The sequence below is a fragment of the Rhinatrema bivittatum genome, chromosome 2 (assembly GCF_901001135.1).
Source record: "Rhinatrema bivittatum chromosome 2, aRhiBiv1.1, whole genome shotgun sequence".
Taxonomy (NCBI): Eukaryota; Metazoa; Chordata; class Amphibia; order Gymnophiona; family Rhinatrematidae; genus Rhinatrema; species Rhinatrema bivittatum.
This window is the reverse complement of record NC_042616.1, coordinates 465,867,849-465,888,694: the sequence shown is the minus strand read 5'-3', so window position 1 is coordinate 465,888,694 and position 20,846 is coordinate 465,867,849. Positions and strand designations below refer to the sequence as shown.

At 42.0% G+C, this 20,846-nt stretch overlaps 1 protein-coding gene across 1 annotated transcript in view; it reads left to right on the top strand.

Moving 5' to 3' along the window:
- The window catches only part of LOC115084996 (cadherin-6-like), a 233,274-nt gene that overhangs the window by 171,875 nt on the left and 40,553 nt on the right, over positions 1-20,846 (top strand). Inside the window, exon 3 of the mRNA XM_029590503.1 lies at positions 9,669-9,963. Coding sequence (XP_029446363.1) covers positions 9,669-9,963 — 295 coding nt within the window. The remainder of the gene's footprint in view (positions 1-9,668; positions 9,964-20,846) is intronic.

Genomic DNA, 20,846 nt, shown 5'->3' with positions numbered 1-20,846 from the left:
CATCAACCAAAATAAATGATTTGGAAGACAGAGTTATTGACAAGAACACTGAAGGAGAAATTTGACAGGATGTGAACAATGAATGAGTAGAGCCAGAAAAAAAAATAGAGTTGATGGCAAACAGTGTTGACAGTTGCTGACAAATCCAGGACAAGTATAGTAGATCAGCAGGATATAGCAGACAAGATAATTAAAAAGGGGAAGGAGGGCAGTTTCAGTATAGTAGTGAGATCTGAAGACAGACGAGCATTGATAAAAAGAAGAACATGCAAAGGCTAGCCAACGATGACTTGCTACAAAACTTTAGAAAGGAAGGAAATTAGGGAGATGGACCAGTAGTTAGAACCAGATACAAAACTGAGAGGAGGCATTTTTATAAAGAACAGATTATTGCAGCTTGCAATAATCACTAAACTAACTATTGGGAGTTTTTCAGGATGTATTTTGCAACCTACTTTTCTTTTTCTTTGGAACTGCAATCTGTTTAGTGCTTTTTGCCCTTTATCGTCTTTGTCCTTCTGGAGAATGACATGGCCCAAGGCTGACACAATCTATCTACCTGCACTCTAGAGGTTTCAGATCTATTTATTGATGTCATGGTTGCTCTATGTTCAGTATGCCAGATTGTGCAGAATACAGATACAAGGCATCTACCCCAAGATATCTCACTTCCCCAGTAGATTTAAGGATGAGAATAGCTATGGCCTCCTAACCAGATTTGAATTTTTATCTCATCCCTATAACCGCATGATAGTTTACTATGTATTCTTTTATACAGAGGAATTGTTTATATTGTATAAAACATGTCAGCGGCCCCAAAGATATCTAGAGTTCATTGTAAGTTCAATAGGAAAATAAAGAGATTTGTGCCAACCTGAAATGTAGATTTCTATATATTTTATTTTTTGTCTTTTGCTCTATTGATTTCTTTTGGAGTTAAGGTGCATAAATGGTTAAAACGTATTTCCAAAGGAATAAAGGTGAGTGCATCGTGCTTAATATCCTTTCTTTATGCTGATGTGAGCATACTCTGTGTGTTTCTCCACCCTATCTGAATTGTTACCAATGTCATGAAGATAACACGCATATCGATCTGATGTGCTCTTCAAATCATGTACTCATTTAAAAATTCATGTAAAGAAGGTTTACATGATTTTTACAAGATATATTGTGCCTTAAAGTCAAGTTCTTATGACATGAGAAGTGATTATTTTATTGTGGCCTCCCTCTGGGGTATTTAGATTTACCCAGCGCCAAAGGAGGGGAGGCCAATCCTAGAAGAAAGAATTATTAACAATGCAGGTTCACAACAACCTGGGGGAAACAGTGTAAGAGGGAAAAAGAAAAAGGAGAGCAACAAACAATAAGCAGCTTTCAGGAAAAATATTGACAATGCAAATGAATGATACACAGACAAGGAGTAATAGTTTCAGTAATCTGACACCTTAGAAGGGAATCAAGGAGAAGGATCCAATATGGTGGAACTAGCAGCACACTCTTGAGCTTGTCTTCATATTTGCCTTACCTTATCAAAAACATGCCTCACTCTGGCTGAAAACGGAGGGCTAGGGAGCTTGAGGTCTCAACAGTTTCCTCTTTGAGCCCACTGGTGGGTTCGATGGACGCTCATGTGAGATGGGGAGTCATTACTCCAGAAATGTGCTCTCTGGAAGTTGGTCGGAAGGAAGGAAAACTCGACTCCCTCCCAGAGCTATTGACATCTTTGACCCCAGAAGAACAGATGGCCCCTGCAAATCCTGCTGAGATGAGATGAGATGAGGTATGAGATGAGGTATGACGCTGATCAATGTTGTTGGTGGCTTTGAGCCTCATTCTGAGACCTCGGAACCTGTTGGAAGTGCTTCAGTGCCATTTGAGAATCTCGGCCATGCAGGGGAGATTCCTGGAGGCAGAATGGAGTGGACTTTCTTGAATTATGCCAGTTTCAACTGCTTGAAATGGTAAGGCCAATTACATTCACACTTGACATTATTTGGGAAGCAATTCAGACTTTAAACAACAATATGGCAATCCAGATAAAACCAGTGGTGAATTGCATAAATGCTTTAGATTCTTAGATGAAATTGTTGGAAAGTGAGATTAAAAAATCTTATGAGACCCTTAAAGTGGATCTAGAAAGTACATCTGCTCTTCAGCAGGCTTTGCTTAAAGAAAATCAACTTCTATCAAACAGATTAGAGCAAATGGAAAATCAAATTTGGAGGGAAAAACCTCCACTTTATTAATCTTCCACAGGATCCACTTATCTCTCCTAAAGAAATGTGGAAAAAATACTTAATGGATATTCTTAAAATCCCCAAACAAGCTTTACCACTGGTTTCAAGAATATATTATATACCATCCTTTAAGAAAGGGTCTCCTGATCATAAGGATATGCTTGCAGACTCTTTCTTTGACTGAGTCAGCTAAGGGGGTTATTTTCCAAGCTGCATTATGGCCTTTTCGCATGCGTTAAGGCATTTTTTGCAAGCGAAGAGCACCATAATGCATGGTGTGATGCTAATTTAGAAAAGGAGTGGGATTTCTGGCCAAGTGAGTTGGCTTCACAAGTTGCAAAGCCATATTGCACAGTTTTAATGTGGCTAATAACTACATCTTTTTCATTAAGATGTGCAATATGGCTTCATCAACCTTTGCAATGTTTTTGCTCATAGCACTGTTAGTGTTTTAAGCAACCTACAGAGACAACAACAAATGCGAACAAAAGTACGCGCTCGCGCAAGGTTTTAAAATCTGCCCCATAGAGGTATAAATACCTACCTAGTATGAGGGCCTTATAGCTAGCTTCTCTCTCTTTCTCTCTTTCTCTCTCTCTCTCATATATTATAAGTAGGAATTACAGCAGTTGTGGCACTTACTGCAAAGGGTGAAAAGTTATTGCACTCTGCAGTAATACCTATACAAAGCATTACAATAGTGCACTTTACGATAAATAAGCTATTACCATAAAACATGCCCCTCTTCCTATCGCATGCAATAGTTTGATGAATCTAGGCCTAAGTTGGATATCACTAGAATTCTAGAAACTTCTGAAAAGAATCTAAGTTTTTTCAGCAAACCTTATTGCTTCTTTCCTCTTGGAGTCCAACAGAGACTAGGTCCTTAAAATGTTTTTTCATCACCGTTTGGAAAGCTTCCTAAATTTAAAAGTATGAGTTTATCTGGATCTTGCCAGACAAATGCAGAAGAAGAGGAGGCAATTTCTATGAATGAGGCCCAAGTCTTTAGAATTAGGTGCTTTCTTTCTTCTCAAATTTCCTTACAAATGTCTTATTAAATACCAAAATGTCTCCTATATCTTTTTTCAACCATCTAATTGTCATCTTTTCTGAGTGATAAATCTATAGCTATCTTAAGTTCCTCTCCCATCTCTGACAGCAGAGCGCTGAATGTCCAGTTATAAGTCTATTCATACATATATAGCTCCTTTGATTGCTAGTAATTTCCTTAACATTATTGCACTATTTTCCTGGGGTTGTGTTCTTGGATTCATCTTATTGAGGACTTGGATTGTATGAGATAAGTGAATCGTAACTATATAATATTGTTATTTTCTTTTTATTCTTTTTTTGTTATTATTTCATGGTTTGCTGTTCAGATTCTTGAAATGTATTTGGAAAATTCATAAATAAAAAAAGAGAATCAAATACATGGAAAATTCATAAATAAAGGGAATCAAATACTTCTAAATAGTATTCTTCACTGCAAGTAACATGGAAAATTCATAAATAAAAAAAGGGAATCAAATACTTCTAAACGGTATACTTCACTGCATGGAACATAATTGAGTGCAAAGATAAAAAAACATAGAACCCCTACTCCAAGAAATGTTTTTAAATGGAGCAAGAGGAATTTAGGAGAAACTGCATCCCTTTCACATTTATCTCATAACATTTAACAACCGTCCACTTGCATGAAAGTCCTTGCTTGAAAAGGCCCAGAGGTAGGAGAGATATTACGCATTGGAGATTTCTAAAAATCCTGTTGGTGGAGGCTTTGTACCCCTAATTTAACAAGCACTCAGTTCCAGATACATATAAAAACCAGAGATTGTAACCAATACCAGGTCCAAGGGTAAAGACAAGCCAAGTCTCATTCCTGGGACAGCGGAGCACCTTTTTAGTTGGTGGGGGGGGCAACCAAGCTCTGCTCTCAACTCTGCCCCAAGCTTGCTTACATTCCCACTGACAATTCTTTACTGTACATTTGCAGTTAATGTTCTGTCGCATACATTCTTTGCATAAATCTTAGAATATAATTATTCATTCCCAGACCAATTAAATGCTTCATGCTAGTGTAGCAGGGCCCATGTCTGGTGCCATGGGTCCACGTTCAAATCCAGAGGGGGGGGGGAGGAAGAATTAACTTCCGGGGCCCTGGGGTGCAGTCACTTACTGGCTTACTCATGGCCCACACTCTAGGTAGAAAATCTCACCCAGGTGCAATTTTGTCCAGGAAAGGATCAAGGAAACAACTTTCTTCCACTACCAGGCACATTGTGAAATAATACAAAATCCTGGAATAGAAAAATACTATATAGAAAACTTGCCATTCTACAGCAGCACTAACTCACAAGACCACACCTTGAATACAGTGTACAATTCTGGTCGCCGTATCTCAAAAAAGATATGGTTGCAATGGAGAAGGTACAGAGAAGGGCAACCAAAATGATAAGGGGAATGGAATAACTCCCCTATCAGGAAAGACTAAAGAGGTTAGGGCTTTTCAGCTTGGAGAAGAGACGGCTGAGGGGAGATATAATAGAGGTCTTTAAGATCATGAGAGGTCTTGAACGAGTAGATGTGACTCGGTTATTTACACTTTCGAATAATAGAAGGACTAGGGGGCACTCCATGAAGTTAGCAAGTAGCATATTTAAGACTAATCGGAGAAAATTATTTTTCACTCAACGCACAATAAAGCTCTGGAATTTGTTGCCAGAGGATGTGGTTAGTTCAGTTAGTGTAGCTGGGTTCAAAAAAGGTTTGGATAGGTTCTTGGAGGAGAAGTCCATTAATGGCTATTAATTAAGTTTACTTAGGGAATAGCCACTGCTATTAATTGCATCAGTAGCATGGGATCTTCTTAGTGTTTGGGTAATTGCCAGGTTCTTATGGCCTGGTTTGGCAATGTTGGAAACAGGATGCTGTGCTTGATGGACCCTTGGTCTGACCCAGCATGGCAATTTCTTATGTTCTTATGACTCCAAAAGCAACAACTCTACCTATGATTAGGCAGCCATGCAAATATTATACTAGACCCTAAAACACCGTTACATCTGTTGGGAACACACAGGAGTAGATTTTAAAACATGCTCCCTGGCACGCACACATGGACACCCAGTTTTATAACATGCACGCGCAGGTGCGCGCATGTTATAAAATCGGGGGTCGGCACCCACAAGGGGGTGCACACTTGTGCAACTTGTGTGTGCCGATGCCCTCGGCCTTCCCCCATTCCCAACCCACTTTGCTAACCTCCCTTCCCCTTCCCCTTCCCCTAACCTACCCACCCCCTGGCCCTAACCTAGACCCCCCCCCCCCAACCTTTATCCTACCTTTTGCACCTGCCCCAAGGCAGAAGCAGGTTGCGAGCACCGGCACCCTGCCAACACGCGATCCTCCGACATAGCAGCCCCCTCCACACCCATACGCATGTCCCGGGGCTTTAAAATAGGCCAGGCATGCATAGGCCTTTTAAAATCTGGGCCACAGTGAACAAGGTTGTTGTTTCTTCTTTTCTCTAGGAGTGGGTTCTGTTGGGGAAAGCAGGTTGACCGGGCTCACCACGCTAAGTACTAACCAAGACCCTGGGAGCTGACAGTGACTAGAGACCTGTCTTCACTAGTCCACAACTGCTGGAGACAAGACACTGCTGGCAACTGCCTAAGGCCATACCCCCTTACAACTGGATACAACGTCAGAAGGGAAAAAGGTGTGCCCTCTGTCTCCAGCATCTGTGGAGGTAGAAATTCCCATGAGTAAGGACAGGTCTAGCAGGAAGATAAGAAAATGTCCCTTTCTTATACATATAGACCAAACAGTCTTTTTATTCAGTGAAGGCATAGCATGTGAAAATTGGATTTCTGTATTATCAGAAAGATTTATATACAAGAAAACATTATTAATCTTTATGTTTCAAATGTAAAAGCAAAATGAAAATCCATATTTGAGGCAATTTGAACTTACTACTTTCCATGCAGTAAGCTTATGCTCAGAGGGTATTTTAATTGTATAAATTTTAATCAGGACTGAGGGAATATGGTAAAATTCATTATGATGCTTTGTATTTAAAATTCGTTTGCAAGCATAAAGACTCTGATGATGTTTTTCAAGCAGATAATTCTTTGCAACCAGGTTTAACTTTTTAAAATTTAAGAGCCATATATGTATGCTTCATATCAGGAAAATGTTTCTACTAAGAGTAATGCTTTCCCAGTTAAAAACCTGTGTTTCATCGTGAATCAGAAAGGTCTGTTCTGTTCAGGGCTGAGTGAAGGAGGAGTCCATTGGTGAGAGCAGCAGGCTAAGAGCACGTCAGGGTTCACATCCAACTAACACTCTTTGGGACCTTGGGTAAGTCACTTCACCCTCTTTATTAAGAGGATAGCTTTCAAACGACTGCACGCAGTGGCATAGGTGGCCGGAAGCAGATCTATGCAAGTATTTTATAACCCACGCATATGATATATGTGCATTTTATAAAATATGCACCTATCTCTATCCCACAACATACACTTGCCTATGTATGTTTACACAGAAAGAAATGCAGTGCATTTAAACCACGTACATCAGTCCATTGAACGCGTATACTTTTTCTTCCTCTTCTAAAAATATACTTACATATATTTTACATGTGAAAGCAAAGCAGGACTTTTAGCTAAGTCCAGATTTACACATATAAATTGGCAAATTTTAAAACATGCACACAAAAATAAAATTTGCCAGTTTACCAATTACTCCACCATTTAGCCCAGACCTTCTCCGGGTCATCGACACCTTCCTGGTTCTTCAACCTGAACCCCCACCCCCATTCACCAAGTCAATACTACACAATAAATACATTTTTTTTAATTCTTTATTTTTATTTTCAGCTGAATTACAATACAAGAATACTCTTGCTTAGGAAATGAATGGCAAATAATCGATAGAGACGGGAACATCTGTATACACAACCCAACCAAAAATGAATTCCCACTGTTGTGCATGATTAGACTTACAGCATTCTAAGGGGCAAAAGTCCTACTTGAGTTTAAAAAGCAGTTCTGTTGGGGGCAGATACGTTGCATTCGGAAAGGGCCCCCCCCCCCCCCCAATACGTTTATACGTCAATTCTTATTCGTTTCCTGACTAAAATTAAATTAACTACAACCCCCCACCCTCCTGACCCCCCCAAGACTTACCAAAACTCCTGGTGGTCCAGCGGGGGGTCCGGGAGCCATCTCCTGCACTCAAGCCTTGGCTGCCGGTATTCAAAATGTCGCCGATAGCCTTTGACCTACTATGTCACAGGGGCTACCATTGTAATGGATGGCTGGCGCCATCTTGTGTTCCTACCATGTGACAGGAGCTGACCAATGGCACTGGTAGCCCCTGTGACATAGTAAGGGCAAAGGCTATCGGCGCCATTTTGATTACTGGCAGCCGATGGCCCAAGTGCAGGAGATCACTCCCGGACCCCCGCTGGAACACCAGGGACTTTTGGCAAGTCTTGGGGGACCCTCCTGACCCCCACAAGACTTGCCAAAAGTCCAGCAAAAGATGGCGCCAGCCATCCATTGCTCCTACCATGTGACAGGGGCTGACCAATGGCACCGGTAGCCCCTGTGACATAGTAGGTCAAAGGCTATCGGCACCATTTTGAATACCGGCAGCCGAGGGTTGAGTGCAGGAGATGGCTCCCAGCTGCCCCGCTGGACCACCAGGGAGTTTTAGTAAGTCTTGGGGGGGTCATGAGGGTGGGGGTGATTTAAATTTGCTCCTTTAGGCGGCTGAATAATTCGGCAAAGATTTGTTGTATTCGTGGGGAATCGCGATACGTTTCACTTCCCCACAAATACCACAAATATGGCCCTATACGTTGCGGATTACCAATTTGTAGGGAACTAATGCACACCCCTAATTTGTTGTGACTGGACTGGCTTGCAAAAGAACCCCCAAAGAGAACAAAATCCTACGGGCCTTGAAAAGGCTGTGCTCTTCCACTTGTGCGGGAATCCTGGGACATCATGACTTTCGTGGTCCGTGATCCTCACTGAGTGTCCCCCATGCCCGACAGCCAATTGGGACGGGGGCTACAAACATTTCATTTTGGAAAATCATAAAAAAATGAGAGCTGGCAAAACAACAAAATCAACTCCCCCTCCCCCATGGGCTCTTTCCATAAGCTTCTTCCACCCCCCCCCCCCCCCCTACAGGTTTCATACCCCATTCTTGGGGGTCTGTGAAGTAGAAAGGGGCAGGAAAAATCCTCTGATTCTCCTGTTTCTCCAGGTCCTGATTAAAAAATGGCACTAGCTGGCCCTTTTGTTGTACAGTTGCATGTTTTGTGACCTTAGCACAAAATGTCACTGGCCTAAGGGCCTTCCGGTGTCATTTTCAATCCGGAGCCCAGCTGGGCAGGAGCAGCTTGGGATCACTTTTGGTCCTTTTGACTTTGCAGCTCTTAGGAAGGGGGTATGAGTCCCCTGGGGATGGGGGAGACCTGGGACAGGATAGTTTCACTGTTTTAATGCTGGGGGGAAAGTTTCTTTTGTTTTGTTTTTTCTTTCAGGTGTTTTTTTTGTAATGTTATGCTTTGGCCTGCAGACCCCCTACTCTACAAGAAGTTACTGATGGCGGAGTGACTCAGACTCACATCCTGATCTTTTCTGAGTTGCAAGCCAAATGCCCCAAATACTTCAGTCACATCTGCTATAGCTACTTATAGTTCAGTTCACAGCTTTTACTCAGGTGTATGTCACCCTCACAGAGTTAGTGCTCCGATACTCAGTCATCTTGTGCCTTCACAGCTCTTAAGTTCAGCTGATTATGAAAAATACATTTAGTATCATGCACCAGTTTGATAGCAACAACAATGTGTAATAAGAAAATATATTCAGAGGTATAATTTAGCCATTTTCTACAAAGACAGTCTAATAGCACATGTTGCTGTTTCCATGTGAAGTTATCCAGTTAGAGCAAATCTGTTAAGATGAAATGTATTTTTTTCCTGTTTCGCCTTGTGGCTATCACCTTCGTATTGGCAAAAGCGAGCGATAATAGAGGCGCATGCCTTTGCTTTAGTGAACAATGGAATGTTAGTTTCATCAGAAACTCGTTTTGTCTCATTCTTGATAGCTTCATTTGCATTTCATTGACTCTTACTGACTCTATAGGTGGTCCTGTGTCTTCAGGTTCCGTTATATGGTTTATATTGCCTTTCATAGTGTTGTCTCACGGGAAAGGAGAGAGGCTAAACTACTCTGAAACAAAACCTAAGATGCTATGGCAGTTCTTGTAACATTCTGTGCAGGAAATAAAGATTTTCTGACAAAAAGATTTCAGCTGCAAACAAATGCAAAGACGAAATATTCCTTGTGATATGAGATACAAAATGCCGTGTGTCGTAGGATTGTGTCTCAGCATTCTAATGTCCTTGTTTTTCAGTTGCACTCAGACCAGGACAAAGGAGATGGATCGCTCAAGTACATCCTCTCGGGAGATGGAGCTGGAGACCTGTTTATCATCAATGAAAATACAGGAGATATACAAGCCACGAGACGACTGGACAGGGAGGAAAAGCCTGTGTACATTCTGCGTGCCCAGGCAGTAAATAAAAGAACAGGCATTCCCGTGGAACCAGAATCTGAGTTTGTTATAAAGATTCATGACATCAATGATAGTGAGCCCAAATTTACCAAGGACATGTACAGTGGCACTGTTCCTGAAATGTCAGAAGTGGGTATGTAACTGCTCTCTGAATAAGTGACATCTACTACATTTTAATGCTAAGTTGTTAATTATCCAATGAGAAAATGAAAAAATATCCCTGTCAATCCAGTATGACTCTACCTGCTCATTATTAATAGAACTGTGAGTTTAGTTTTATCAACCTAACACACAAGTTAAATTAAGAAACTATTATAGGCTTAGCAATTTGACATACTTCCCGTTTTACAACGAGATTTATCATCTATACCTGAACAAGTAAGAAGTTCCTATCTATGTAAGGCTAGGTAAATTATCCAGGCATGCCTGATAGGGATGTGCAGAGGGACAGCATATGTTGCATTCGGTATTCGTATTCGTCGGGGGGCAGATACGTTGCATTCGGCAAGGGGGGCACCCGATACGTTCATGCATTCATTCTTATTCATTTCCCGGCTAAAATTGAATTAACTACAACCCCCCACCCTCCTGACCCCCACAAGACTTGCCAAAAGTCCTTGGTGGTCCAGCGGGGGTCCGGGAGCCAACTACTGCACTCGGGCCGTCGGCTGCCAGTATTTAAAATGGCGCCGATAGCCTTTGCCCTCACTATGTCACAGGGGCCGACCAATGGCACCAGTAGCCCCTGTGACATAGTAAGATCAAAGGCTATTGGCACCATTTTGAATACCGGCAGCCGACGGCGTGAGTGCAGGAGATGGCTCCCGGACCCCCGCTGGACCACCAGGGAGTTTTGGTAAGTCTTGGGGGGGTCAGGAGGGTGGGGGGTTTGTTTAAATTCGCTCCTTTAGACGGCCAAATAATTTGGTGAAGATTCGTTGTATTCGTGGGGAGTCGTGATACGTTTCGCTTCCCCACGAATACAACGAATATGGCCCTATACGTTGCGGATTACCAATACGTTGGAAACGAATGCACACCCCTAATGCCTGAAAACAATTATAGATGCCGATGTTAGAGGCCTGTTTGTGCACAGTTTTGCTATGGATGCTAATGAGTTCAGAACTTATTGGCATCCGTAGCAAAATTGCTAAAATCTATTAAACAGATCCTTCACTAGACCTGCCAGAACCTCCCTGAACCTCCTTAAGATCCTTGCATGCATCCCAGCTACCCCATCGCTTTGCCTACTTTCAGTTATGCAAGCTCCATCCTTACCCTCTCCTCTGTCAATGGCAGGTTATTACTCCATTCCAGTATGGAGCCTTGACATACAACAGCTGGTCTTTTCTACTGCCTTACTTTTTTAGTCACCAGTTTGGTAAGCCATGCTGGTTTCTTTTTATTCTTTATTTAGCCTCACATAAAGATCATTTTCTCATACTGTTGCTCCTTTTAGTTTAGCCCACTGTTCTTCCACTTCACCAACATGCCATATTCACTGTTAAAATCAACAAATAGATAGTCATTTTCCATTAAAATTGCAAAAAGATGTTATGTTTACCGTTGGCTATTTGTCGGTGTTTAACTTTGTGCCATGCAAAGGTTGTGTCAGCTTTTGTTCACTTTAAGGTTCATTGAATCATACAGTTTGACCAGGGGTACCTAAACGTTTGCATTTGACTGTATAAGTTTATCTTTGGAGGTATAGTTAATTGATAACGTGCCACACAATGTACAAGGTTACAAAGCTGCCATACACTGGCGCACTCGGAAAATATAAGAAGACAGGTTGACCAGCTTTTCCTTCTCTTGCTACTTCCCTAGGCCTAGGAAAGTGGTGGGTGAGCTGGGGAGGAAGAGTAGGGGACTAGATGTCAAGGGGATTGTTCAGTGTGGAGAGAGGGTCTTGGTGATCCCAGAAGAGCCAGGATACAGGAGAAGTTGGAGATGCTGGGACGAGGAGGTCAAGAATCCCCTATGATGTCACACAGTCCATGATAACTGAGCCCATATCTCGGGCATGAGTAATGCGGGCTACAGCGGAGGACCAAGATAGTGTCCATGTTAAAATGAGCACATTCATTCTAATGTAGTCATTTTAACATGACTGCGATCTGCATCTTAACCTTATCAGTTTTCTGAATTCAGCAAAAATGTGTGGTTTCGCACATGTTTTAAAATCAGCAGATAACATTCAGCTCTGTAAACAGACCCCTAAACATTTCTTTTAAAACTTCAACTGTTTAAAAGAAGTTTGGTTGGAAATCTGAAAACTCTTCAACCTTTCCAGAATTTTCTTCATAGACAATAAGGAAGGGGGTGGGGGAGAGAGGGAGAGAAATGTATTTAAACCAGCAGCATTCTACAGAAATATGTGGAAAAGATTTCAGCAGTCTTACGTAGTATCCTGTGAAACTCAGCTGAAAATGCAATCAAAATAGCATTAGATGTTGCTATGCACTTTAGGAGATTTTTCTTGGCAGAAGAGAGGGGAATTGGTAGGGATGAATATGCACATATTTACCTGGAGTTCACCAAAGTTCCTCACTCTGGCTGTGTTTAATTACACAGAGAGAGTGCAGCAATTATTGCAAATACACATGGATAAAACAGTACAAAAGCAGACCACAGATAACAAATGACCTGCTTCGAGATAAAACGTTCCAGGCTGTGCCACTAAATATAAAATCTTCTGTTCCTTCCTAAACATCTGACACTGAGCAAACAAAAACAAATTCTTTAGTGAGTGAATGTGCAAACGCTGTAGGTGGTAAATCACTACTCTGAATCTTAGAAGCCCGAATAATGAATTACCCATGATACATGGGGTTAGCAGTTAATTCCTTGCTCTATAATATCTGAATTTCTTCTAAATCATTCAGCCATATGTTTCATTCTCAACAGTCCCCATTTCCTGAGGCATCCTTAAATTCATTCTACCCCTTCTCAATCTGTCAGCTCTTGTAGAAGAAATTGGGGACTTCAAAAAGCCAATTCATATATTGGCTTTGGTCTTTAAAGAATTGATGTAGCTTCTTATTTTTGAAGGTTGTTAACTTTTCTAATGTTCCCTTATAAGAGGATGTGTCTGCTCTTTCTAAAGCTTGTTCCTGATCTTATTCTGCCATTCTTAAACAATGACCTCTACATGTTTTCATAATTTTTCAAATATAACAAAGCATCTGTAAATCAATATGTTGCTGAGGGCTGGTCTGCATTGTTTGTATAAAATGTGCGAGGTGCAACAGTACAGGTATGAGAGAAAGAGAGGGTGACTGCAAGGAAAAAGGAACAGAATAGGATGAGAGGTGTTATAAATATCACATAGGCTAATGTGGGCACCACAGTGGTTTTTAAAAGTTCAGGGACCATGATCCCTAGAGTGGAAAGCAGACCTGGCCCTTTAAAAGGGACTATTTCATGGAAACTGTTGCCTAGTATTTAAAAATAAAGGGAGGGAATTAAAAAAAAATTTTTTTTTTAAGGTAGAATCTGTTATGAGTGAAAGCAAAAGGTTTATGCTTTCTGGTTTTCTTATTTCTCCCTCAAGCAGAAAAAAAAGTTCTAAACATGTCAAAATTATTCCCATAGAGTGCAGTGGGAGTTGCACAGTTGTGACAGTGCTCTAGCATGGATTTGCACCAGCCTTGAGCAGGAAGTAAATGTGTTTGGACATGCGGGCTTTCAGAGATGCATATGCATATGGGTGAATGAGAATCCTGGGGCAAATCTATTGACAGAATAGAGTGCACCAGATTTCTTTTTTTGTTTTGACCCTGAAGAATATTTTCTTTTATTCTGGAATATCTCCTGAATGTCTTCTTTTACAACATCTGCTATATGAGGTTTTCTACAGTTTGCCCTCCAGAATCCAAAAGGAATTTGGATGAATCAATACTTATGTATAAAAGGAGTTAGTGATATACTCATAAAATGCATTAAATGCTATTTTTGTTAGCATCATTTTTGAGGGGTGAGGGGGATATATGCTACATTTATTTTCTATCTTCTCTTCTCTCCCCATATCCCTTCCTCTAATAAGCCATCCATCTCTCTAAAGTCAGGATTGCAAACGTGGGCTTTTAATATTTACTAAAGTTAGAAGAGACCAAACAAACATCAACCAGCACAACCAAAATAATAAAAAGTGAAACAAGCTGGTGGCCAACAGAATGCAAAAGGTGAAAACCAAATTACAAAAAATGACTTGGAGAAAAGGAGCCCACTATGTAAGACACTTGCAAAAAAATAAAAAAGCACTACTGATAAAAAGGGGTGAAAAACAAAACAAGGAGTTGTGCATGTTTTCATGTAAGGACTCACACAGCCTCTCACATCATTCATTTACATGTCAGAGTAATATGCAAGAGGTTCTCACGACAGGAGCTCTAGCAGGACTACAGAATCATTTAGGAAGAGGTTTTTGGCAGATATGTGCATTTATGTGGAACAAATTAAAAAACTAAAATGAATGAGGCCATTTTTGCTTTGTAAGAATGATAAAAACTAAATATAGGCCTTGGACAAATATACATGAAAATTTTGATGTATATTTGTATTCATTGGCATGAAACAAAAATTTAAAAAAAACAGGCCTCCAGTGGGACCAGGCCTTGGCCTACTGCCATTCCAGGGAGATGGGATTTTATTTATTTATTTATTTAAGGCTTTTATATACCGACTTTCTTGATACAAATCAAATCAACTCGGTTTACATTGAACAAAGCGGTTAACCGTAACCAAATAACAGCAGACACAGATTGAAGAAGCAAAAAGTTACATTGTAACAGGGGCACAAAAACTGGGGATAGGAAATATAGGGGGGAGAACAGAGATAAATAACTTTAGGATCTAGGCCTAACCCCAATACCAGAATACCAATACCAATACCCAAAACCCCTAATCCCCAATACCCCAATAGGCCTAACCCCAATACCAACTTTAGGATCTAGGCCTAACCCCAATAACAGGGCCTGGCCCATAGATAGATCACAGTCACTGAGGTCTGGACCTACGGCATAAGCCTAGGCCTAGGTCCGATACCAGGATGTAGTCATCAAGGCCCAGGCCTGGGACAAGGTCTAGCTCTGATGCCAGGTCCTGGTCACCAAGGTCCACCCCTAAGCCCTAGGCCAAGGCCAAAGGCCTAAGCTCAGGTTCCAAAACTGAGGCCTACATCTGGTTGCCAAGGCATGGACTTGGGTCTAGGCCCAGGCCTGATACTGGGACCCAGCCAAGAATGGGTCTTGGTATTCAAGACCCGAGCTTAGAGCCTATGCCTAAACCTGGACTGAAGATGGGTTCTGGCTGAGACTAGAGCCCAGTCACTGAAACCTGGTCCTGGGCCTAGGACAAGATCTGAAGCTGGATCCCAGTCACTAAGGCCCAGGCCTAGGCTCAGTCCAACACTGGGGCCAGGCTGAGGCTAAGTACCAGTCACTGCAGCTAGGACTAGGACCGAGCCCAAGGCCTAGGCCATGCTGATATTGAGTCCTAGTTACTGAACCCAGGGCCTGAACCTATGCCTAGGCGCAATGTTGGGGCCCAGCCTGAGGCTGGTTCCCAGTCACCAGGACCCGGGGATAGGCTTTGGGCCTAGGCCCAGAGGGTAGGCCTAGGCGTTGATGGCTTGGACCTAGCCTCAGCCGAGTCCCAGTATTGGGCTCAGGCCTAAGCCTAAGTCCTAAGCTCAGGCCCAGTGTCTGACCTGGGACTTTGCAACCAGGACAGCCTTAGCCAGGCCCTGGACTTGGACCCAGGCATAGGCCTGGGCCTTGGCAATTGTGATCCGACCTCGGCCAGGCCCCATCATTGGGCCTGGACCTATCTCTAAGCCCTAGGCCTGGGCCTTGGCAACTGGGACTGAGCCTTACCTAGACCCCAGCGTCAGGCTCAGGAACAGGCGTCAACGACTGGGTCATGGCCTCAGCTTGTGCCCAGTATCCTAAGAACATAAGAACATAAGAAATTGCCATGCTGGGTCAGACCAAGGGTCCATCAAACCCAGCATCCTGTTTCCAACAGAGGCCAAACCAGGCCACAAGAACCTGGCAATTACCCAAACACCAAGAAGATCCCATGCTACTGATGCAATTAATAGTAGTGGCTATTCCCTAAGTAAACTTGATTAATAGCAGTTAATGGACTTCTCCTTTAAGAACTTAACCAAACCTTTTTTGAACCCAGCTACACTAACTGCACTAACCATATCCTCTGGCAACAAATTTCAGGGCTTAATTGTGCGTTGAGTGAAAAAGAATTTTCTCTGATTAGTCTTAAATGTGCTACTTGCTAACTTCATGGAATGCCCCCTAGTCCTTCTATTATCCGAAAGTATAAATAACTGATTCACATCTACTCGTTCAAGACCTCTCATGATCTTAAAGACCTCTGTCAAATCCCCCCTCAGCCATCTCTTCTCCAAGCTGAACAGCCCTAACCTCTTCAGCCTTTCCTCATAGGGGAGCTGTTCCATCCCCTTTATCATTTTGGTTACCCTTCTCTGTACCTTCTCCATCGCAACTATATCTTTTTTGAGATGCGGCGACCAGAATTGTACACAGTATTCAAGGTGTGGTCTCACCATGGAGCGATACAGAGGCATTATGACATTTTCCATTTTATTAACCATTCCCTTCCTAATAATTCCTAACATTCTGTTTGCTTTTTTGACTGCTGCAGCACACTGAGCCGACAATTTTAAATTATTATCTACTATGATGCCTAGATCTTTTTCCTGGTTGGTAGCTCCTAATATGGAACCTAACATCATGTAACTACAGCAAGGGTTATTTTTCCCTATATGCAACACCTTGCACTTGTCCACATTAAATTTCATCTGCCATTTGGATGCCCAATCTTCCAGTCTTGCAAGGTCCTCCTGTAATGTATCACAATCTGCTTGTGATTTAACTGCTCTGAATAATTTTGTATCATCCGCAAATTCGATAACCTCACTCGTCGTAGTCCTTTCCAAATCATTTATGTATATATTGAAAAGCACCGGTCCAAGTACAGATCCCTGAGGCACTCCACTGTTTACTAGAGATGTGAATCGGAACCAGAATCGGGTCGGATTTCAGTTCCGATTCACATCTCTATAGATGTGAATCGGAACCAGAATCGGGTCGGATTTCAGTTCCGATTCACATCTCTACTGTTTACCCTTTTCCACTGAGAAAATTGACCATTTAATCTGTTTCCTATCTTTTAACCAGTTTGTAATCCACGAAAGGACATCACCTCCTATCCCATGACTTTTTAGTTTTCTTAGAAGCCTCTCATGAGGGACTTTCTCAAACACCTTCTGAAAATCCAAATACACTACATCTACCGGTTCACCTTTATCCACATGTTTATTAACCCCTTCAAAAAAATGAAGCAGATTTGTTAGGCAAGACTTCCCTTCAGTAAATCCATGTTCTATATGCTCTACAATTTTGATCTTTAGAATAGTTTCCACTATTTTTCCCAGCATTGAAGTCAGACTCACTGGTCTATAGTTACCCGGATCACCCCTGGAGCCCTTTTTAAATATTGGGGTTACACTGGCCACCCTCCAGTCTTCAGGTACAATGGATGATTTTAATGATAGGTTACAAATTTTAACTAATAGATCAGAAATTTCGTTTTTGAGTTCCTTCAGTACCCTTGGATGCATACCATCTGGTCCAAGTGATTTCCTACTCTTTAGTTTGTCAATCTGGCCTACTACATCTTCCAGGTTCACAGTGATTTGGTTCAGTTCGTCTGACTCATCACCTTTGAAAACCGTCTCTGGAACTGGTATCTCCCCACCATCCTCATTAGTAAACACGGAAGCAAAGAATTAATTTAGTCTTTCTGCAATGGCCTTATCTTTCCTAAGAGTCCCTTTAACCCCTCGGTCATCTAATGGTCCACCTGACTCCCTCACAGGTTTCTTGCTTCGGATATATTTAAAAAAGTTTTTATTATGAGTTTTTGCCTCTATGGCCAACTTCATTTCAAATTCTCTCTTCGCCTGTCTTATCAATGTTTTACACTTAACTTGAAAATGCTTATGTTTTATCCTATTTTCTTCAGATGGATCCTTCTTCCAATTTTTGAAGGATTTTTTTTGGCTAAAATAACCTCTTTCACCTCACCTTTTAACCATGATGGTAATTTTGCCTTCCTGCCACCTTTCTTAATGCATGAAATACATCTGGACTGTGCCTCTAGGATTGTATTTTTAAACAATGTCCATGCCTGTTGAACACTTTTAACTTTTGCAGCTGCACCTTTCAGTTTTTTTCTAACTATTTTCCTCATTTTATCAGTTTCACTTTTGAAAGTTTAGTGTTAGAGCTGTAGATTTACTTATTGTCTCCCTTCCAGTTATTAGTTTAAATTTGATTATGTTATGATCACTATTGCCAAGTGGCCCCACCACTGTTACCTCTCTCACCAAATCCTGCATTCCACTAAGAATTAAGTCTAAAATAGCTCCCTCTCTTGTTGGTTCCTGAACCAACTGTTCCATGAAGCAGTCATTTATTACATCCAGGAACTTTATGTCTTTAGCATGTCCTGATGTTACATTTACCCAGTCAATATTGGGGTAATTGAAATCTCCCATTATTATTGCACTGCCAAATTGGTTAGCGTCCTTGATTTCTCTTAGCATTTCATCATCTATCTGACCATTTTGTCCAAGTGGACAGGAGTATACTCCTATCACTATACTCTTACCCAGCACACATGGGATTTCTACCCCTATAGATTCTACTAAGCATTTAGTCTCTTGTATGATCTTTATCCTGTTGGACTCTATACCCTCCCAGACATAAAGTGCTACACCCCCACCAAGTTGATCCTCCCTATCATTGTGATATAATTTGTACCCTGGTATAGCACTGTCCCATTGGTTATCCTCCTTCCACCAGGTCTCTGTGATGCCAGTTATGTCAATCTCATCATTTACTGCTATACACTTAACTCTCCCATCTTGCTTCTTAGACTTCTGGCATTGACATACAGATATTTCAAAGTGCGTTTTTGTTTGTATTAACAACCTGCTTTTCAGTTGATAGGGATAATTTGGAAATCTTTATCTCATGGCCTTCGTTTGCATTTATTGGAACCTCTCTGTTGGGATGCCTTAACTCTCCTGTTTCATTAGTATCCTTCAAGGATACATTTCTACGAACCATGCACTGCTGAGTGACTGTCAGTTTTCCCCCTTGTTCTAGTTTAAAAGCTGCTCTATCTCCAGGCTTGAGCTTTTGCAACCTTAACCTGGCCTTGGCTGGGCCTCAGTGTTGGACCCGAGCCTAGGCCTTGGGTTTAGGCCTCAGGCCTAGACTTGTACCTTAATAACTAGGACCTATCCATGGACCAGACTCCCAATGTCAGACCTAGGCCCAGGCCTGGGATTTCTTGACTGGGACCTAGCCTCATCCAACACTCAGCATCAGGCCTGGACCTAAGCCTAGGTCCTTGCCCTGCTGTCCATATCCTGGCATTGGACCAATGCCTCTGTTTTTCTTTTACTGTGAAGTCAGTGGGGCCTTCCCCCACTGACATCTATGTAAAATGAAAAACAAATGGAACATAAAAACAAATATTTTTTATGTTCCAAAACTAATGAAATGAATTGAGGCACTCACAAAATAAACCAGCAAGCCAAAACACATTTTTTGAAGGTGCACATCCCTAGTTTTTGGGAGAGGCAGCATGAAGGCTGGCCTGCTCTTTGCAGGGGTTCTCCATCTTTTCACTCTTTCCAGTAGAAAGGTCACTTGTCTTTCTACCCAGACACAGCATGCCCATTCCTTTATTTTCCACTAAATTTGGGAGTGACAGAGTTTCACCTTTTCCCCAAGGGAAGAAAGGTCAACACTCTCAGAGTCATGTTTCTAAAGAGGAGAAAACTCTTGGACTAGTCAAGGATTCCTAGTAGCATATTCAAACTCTACAAACTGCTGGCTGCATTTTAATATTGGTGGAGAAAAAGCAGAGTACAATTTTTGGTGAATATCCATCCCGGGGAGAGGAGAGCCATTCTGGATGAGCTGCAACACTTGCAGCTACAACAGCAATAGAAGAGCACACAGCAGAGGAAATTTTCAAAACATTTCATGCATGCACATGGGCTTTTGAAAATTGATGTTATATACTCCTTTTACCTGTGAAATGCCTTGGAAAATTCACTCCATTGGTTCTAGGAAATCTTGGAGGCAAAGAAGGCCAAAAGGTTTGGCCTCATGCCCCTTTATCTTTTGGAGACCAAAGAAAAGAGGTTGCGTACACAAACTATGCTGCAACTCAATCCTTCACTGTCACGGCAAACAAGAGATTTCAGGTTTTAGGATTCAATTTACCATATGTAACAAGTACTCCTGCTGAAGCAGTAGCACATTGCCATTATACTGAGTACGTGCACAAACTCACGTACAATTCCGTTGCAGGTTGCAATGGCATAAGTACAAAGCTAGTGAGGAAGCTGAGTGGGGTTACAGATAGATGGCCAAATTTTGAATGTTATTTTGAGAAATATTTTTGGAACAGGGATAGTGAGAGAGCTGGACAGCCATAAAGTGCATTCAACTAGAAGAATAATTTTACAGGAAGATCAAAAAATATGGATCAAATTCTTTTTAACTAAGGCCTGGATTTTCTAATGGCGCACAGCTTTGTGAATCCCGCAGTAACGGGGAAGCGGGGGGGGGCGAAGCGGGGTGCGGGCCTGCGAAAGCCTGCAGCGATTGCACCACCGCGGTGTTATCACTGCCGGCTTTCGCACCCAATAGCACGACCGTGAAAGGTGGTCTATTGGGCGGGCTACTGGCGGCGACAACGGGTCTTACCTTATCACCACCAGCGAAGTTACCACCGCGTCCACCCCAACGCCACCCCAACTCCTCCTTTTCCGGTCCCGAATCTGCCCTGACTCCGCCCCTATCTAGCTATCGCACGCGAAAAGTCCCTTTTCGCGTGCGATAGGGATAGAAAATGACCCCCTAAGTGAGAAGTTGCCCCTCCAAATGCAGC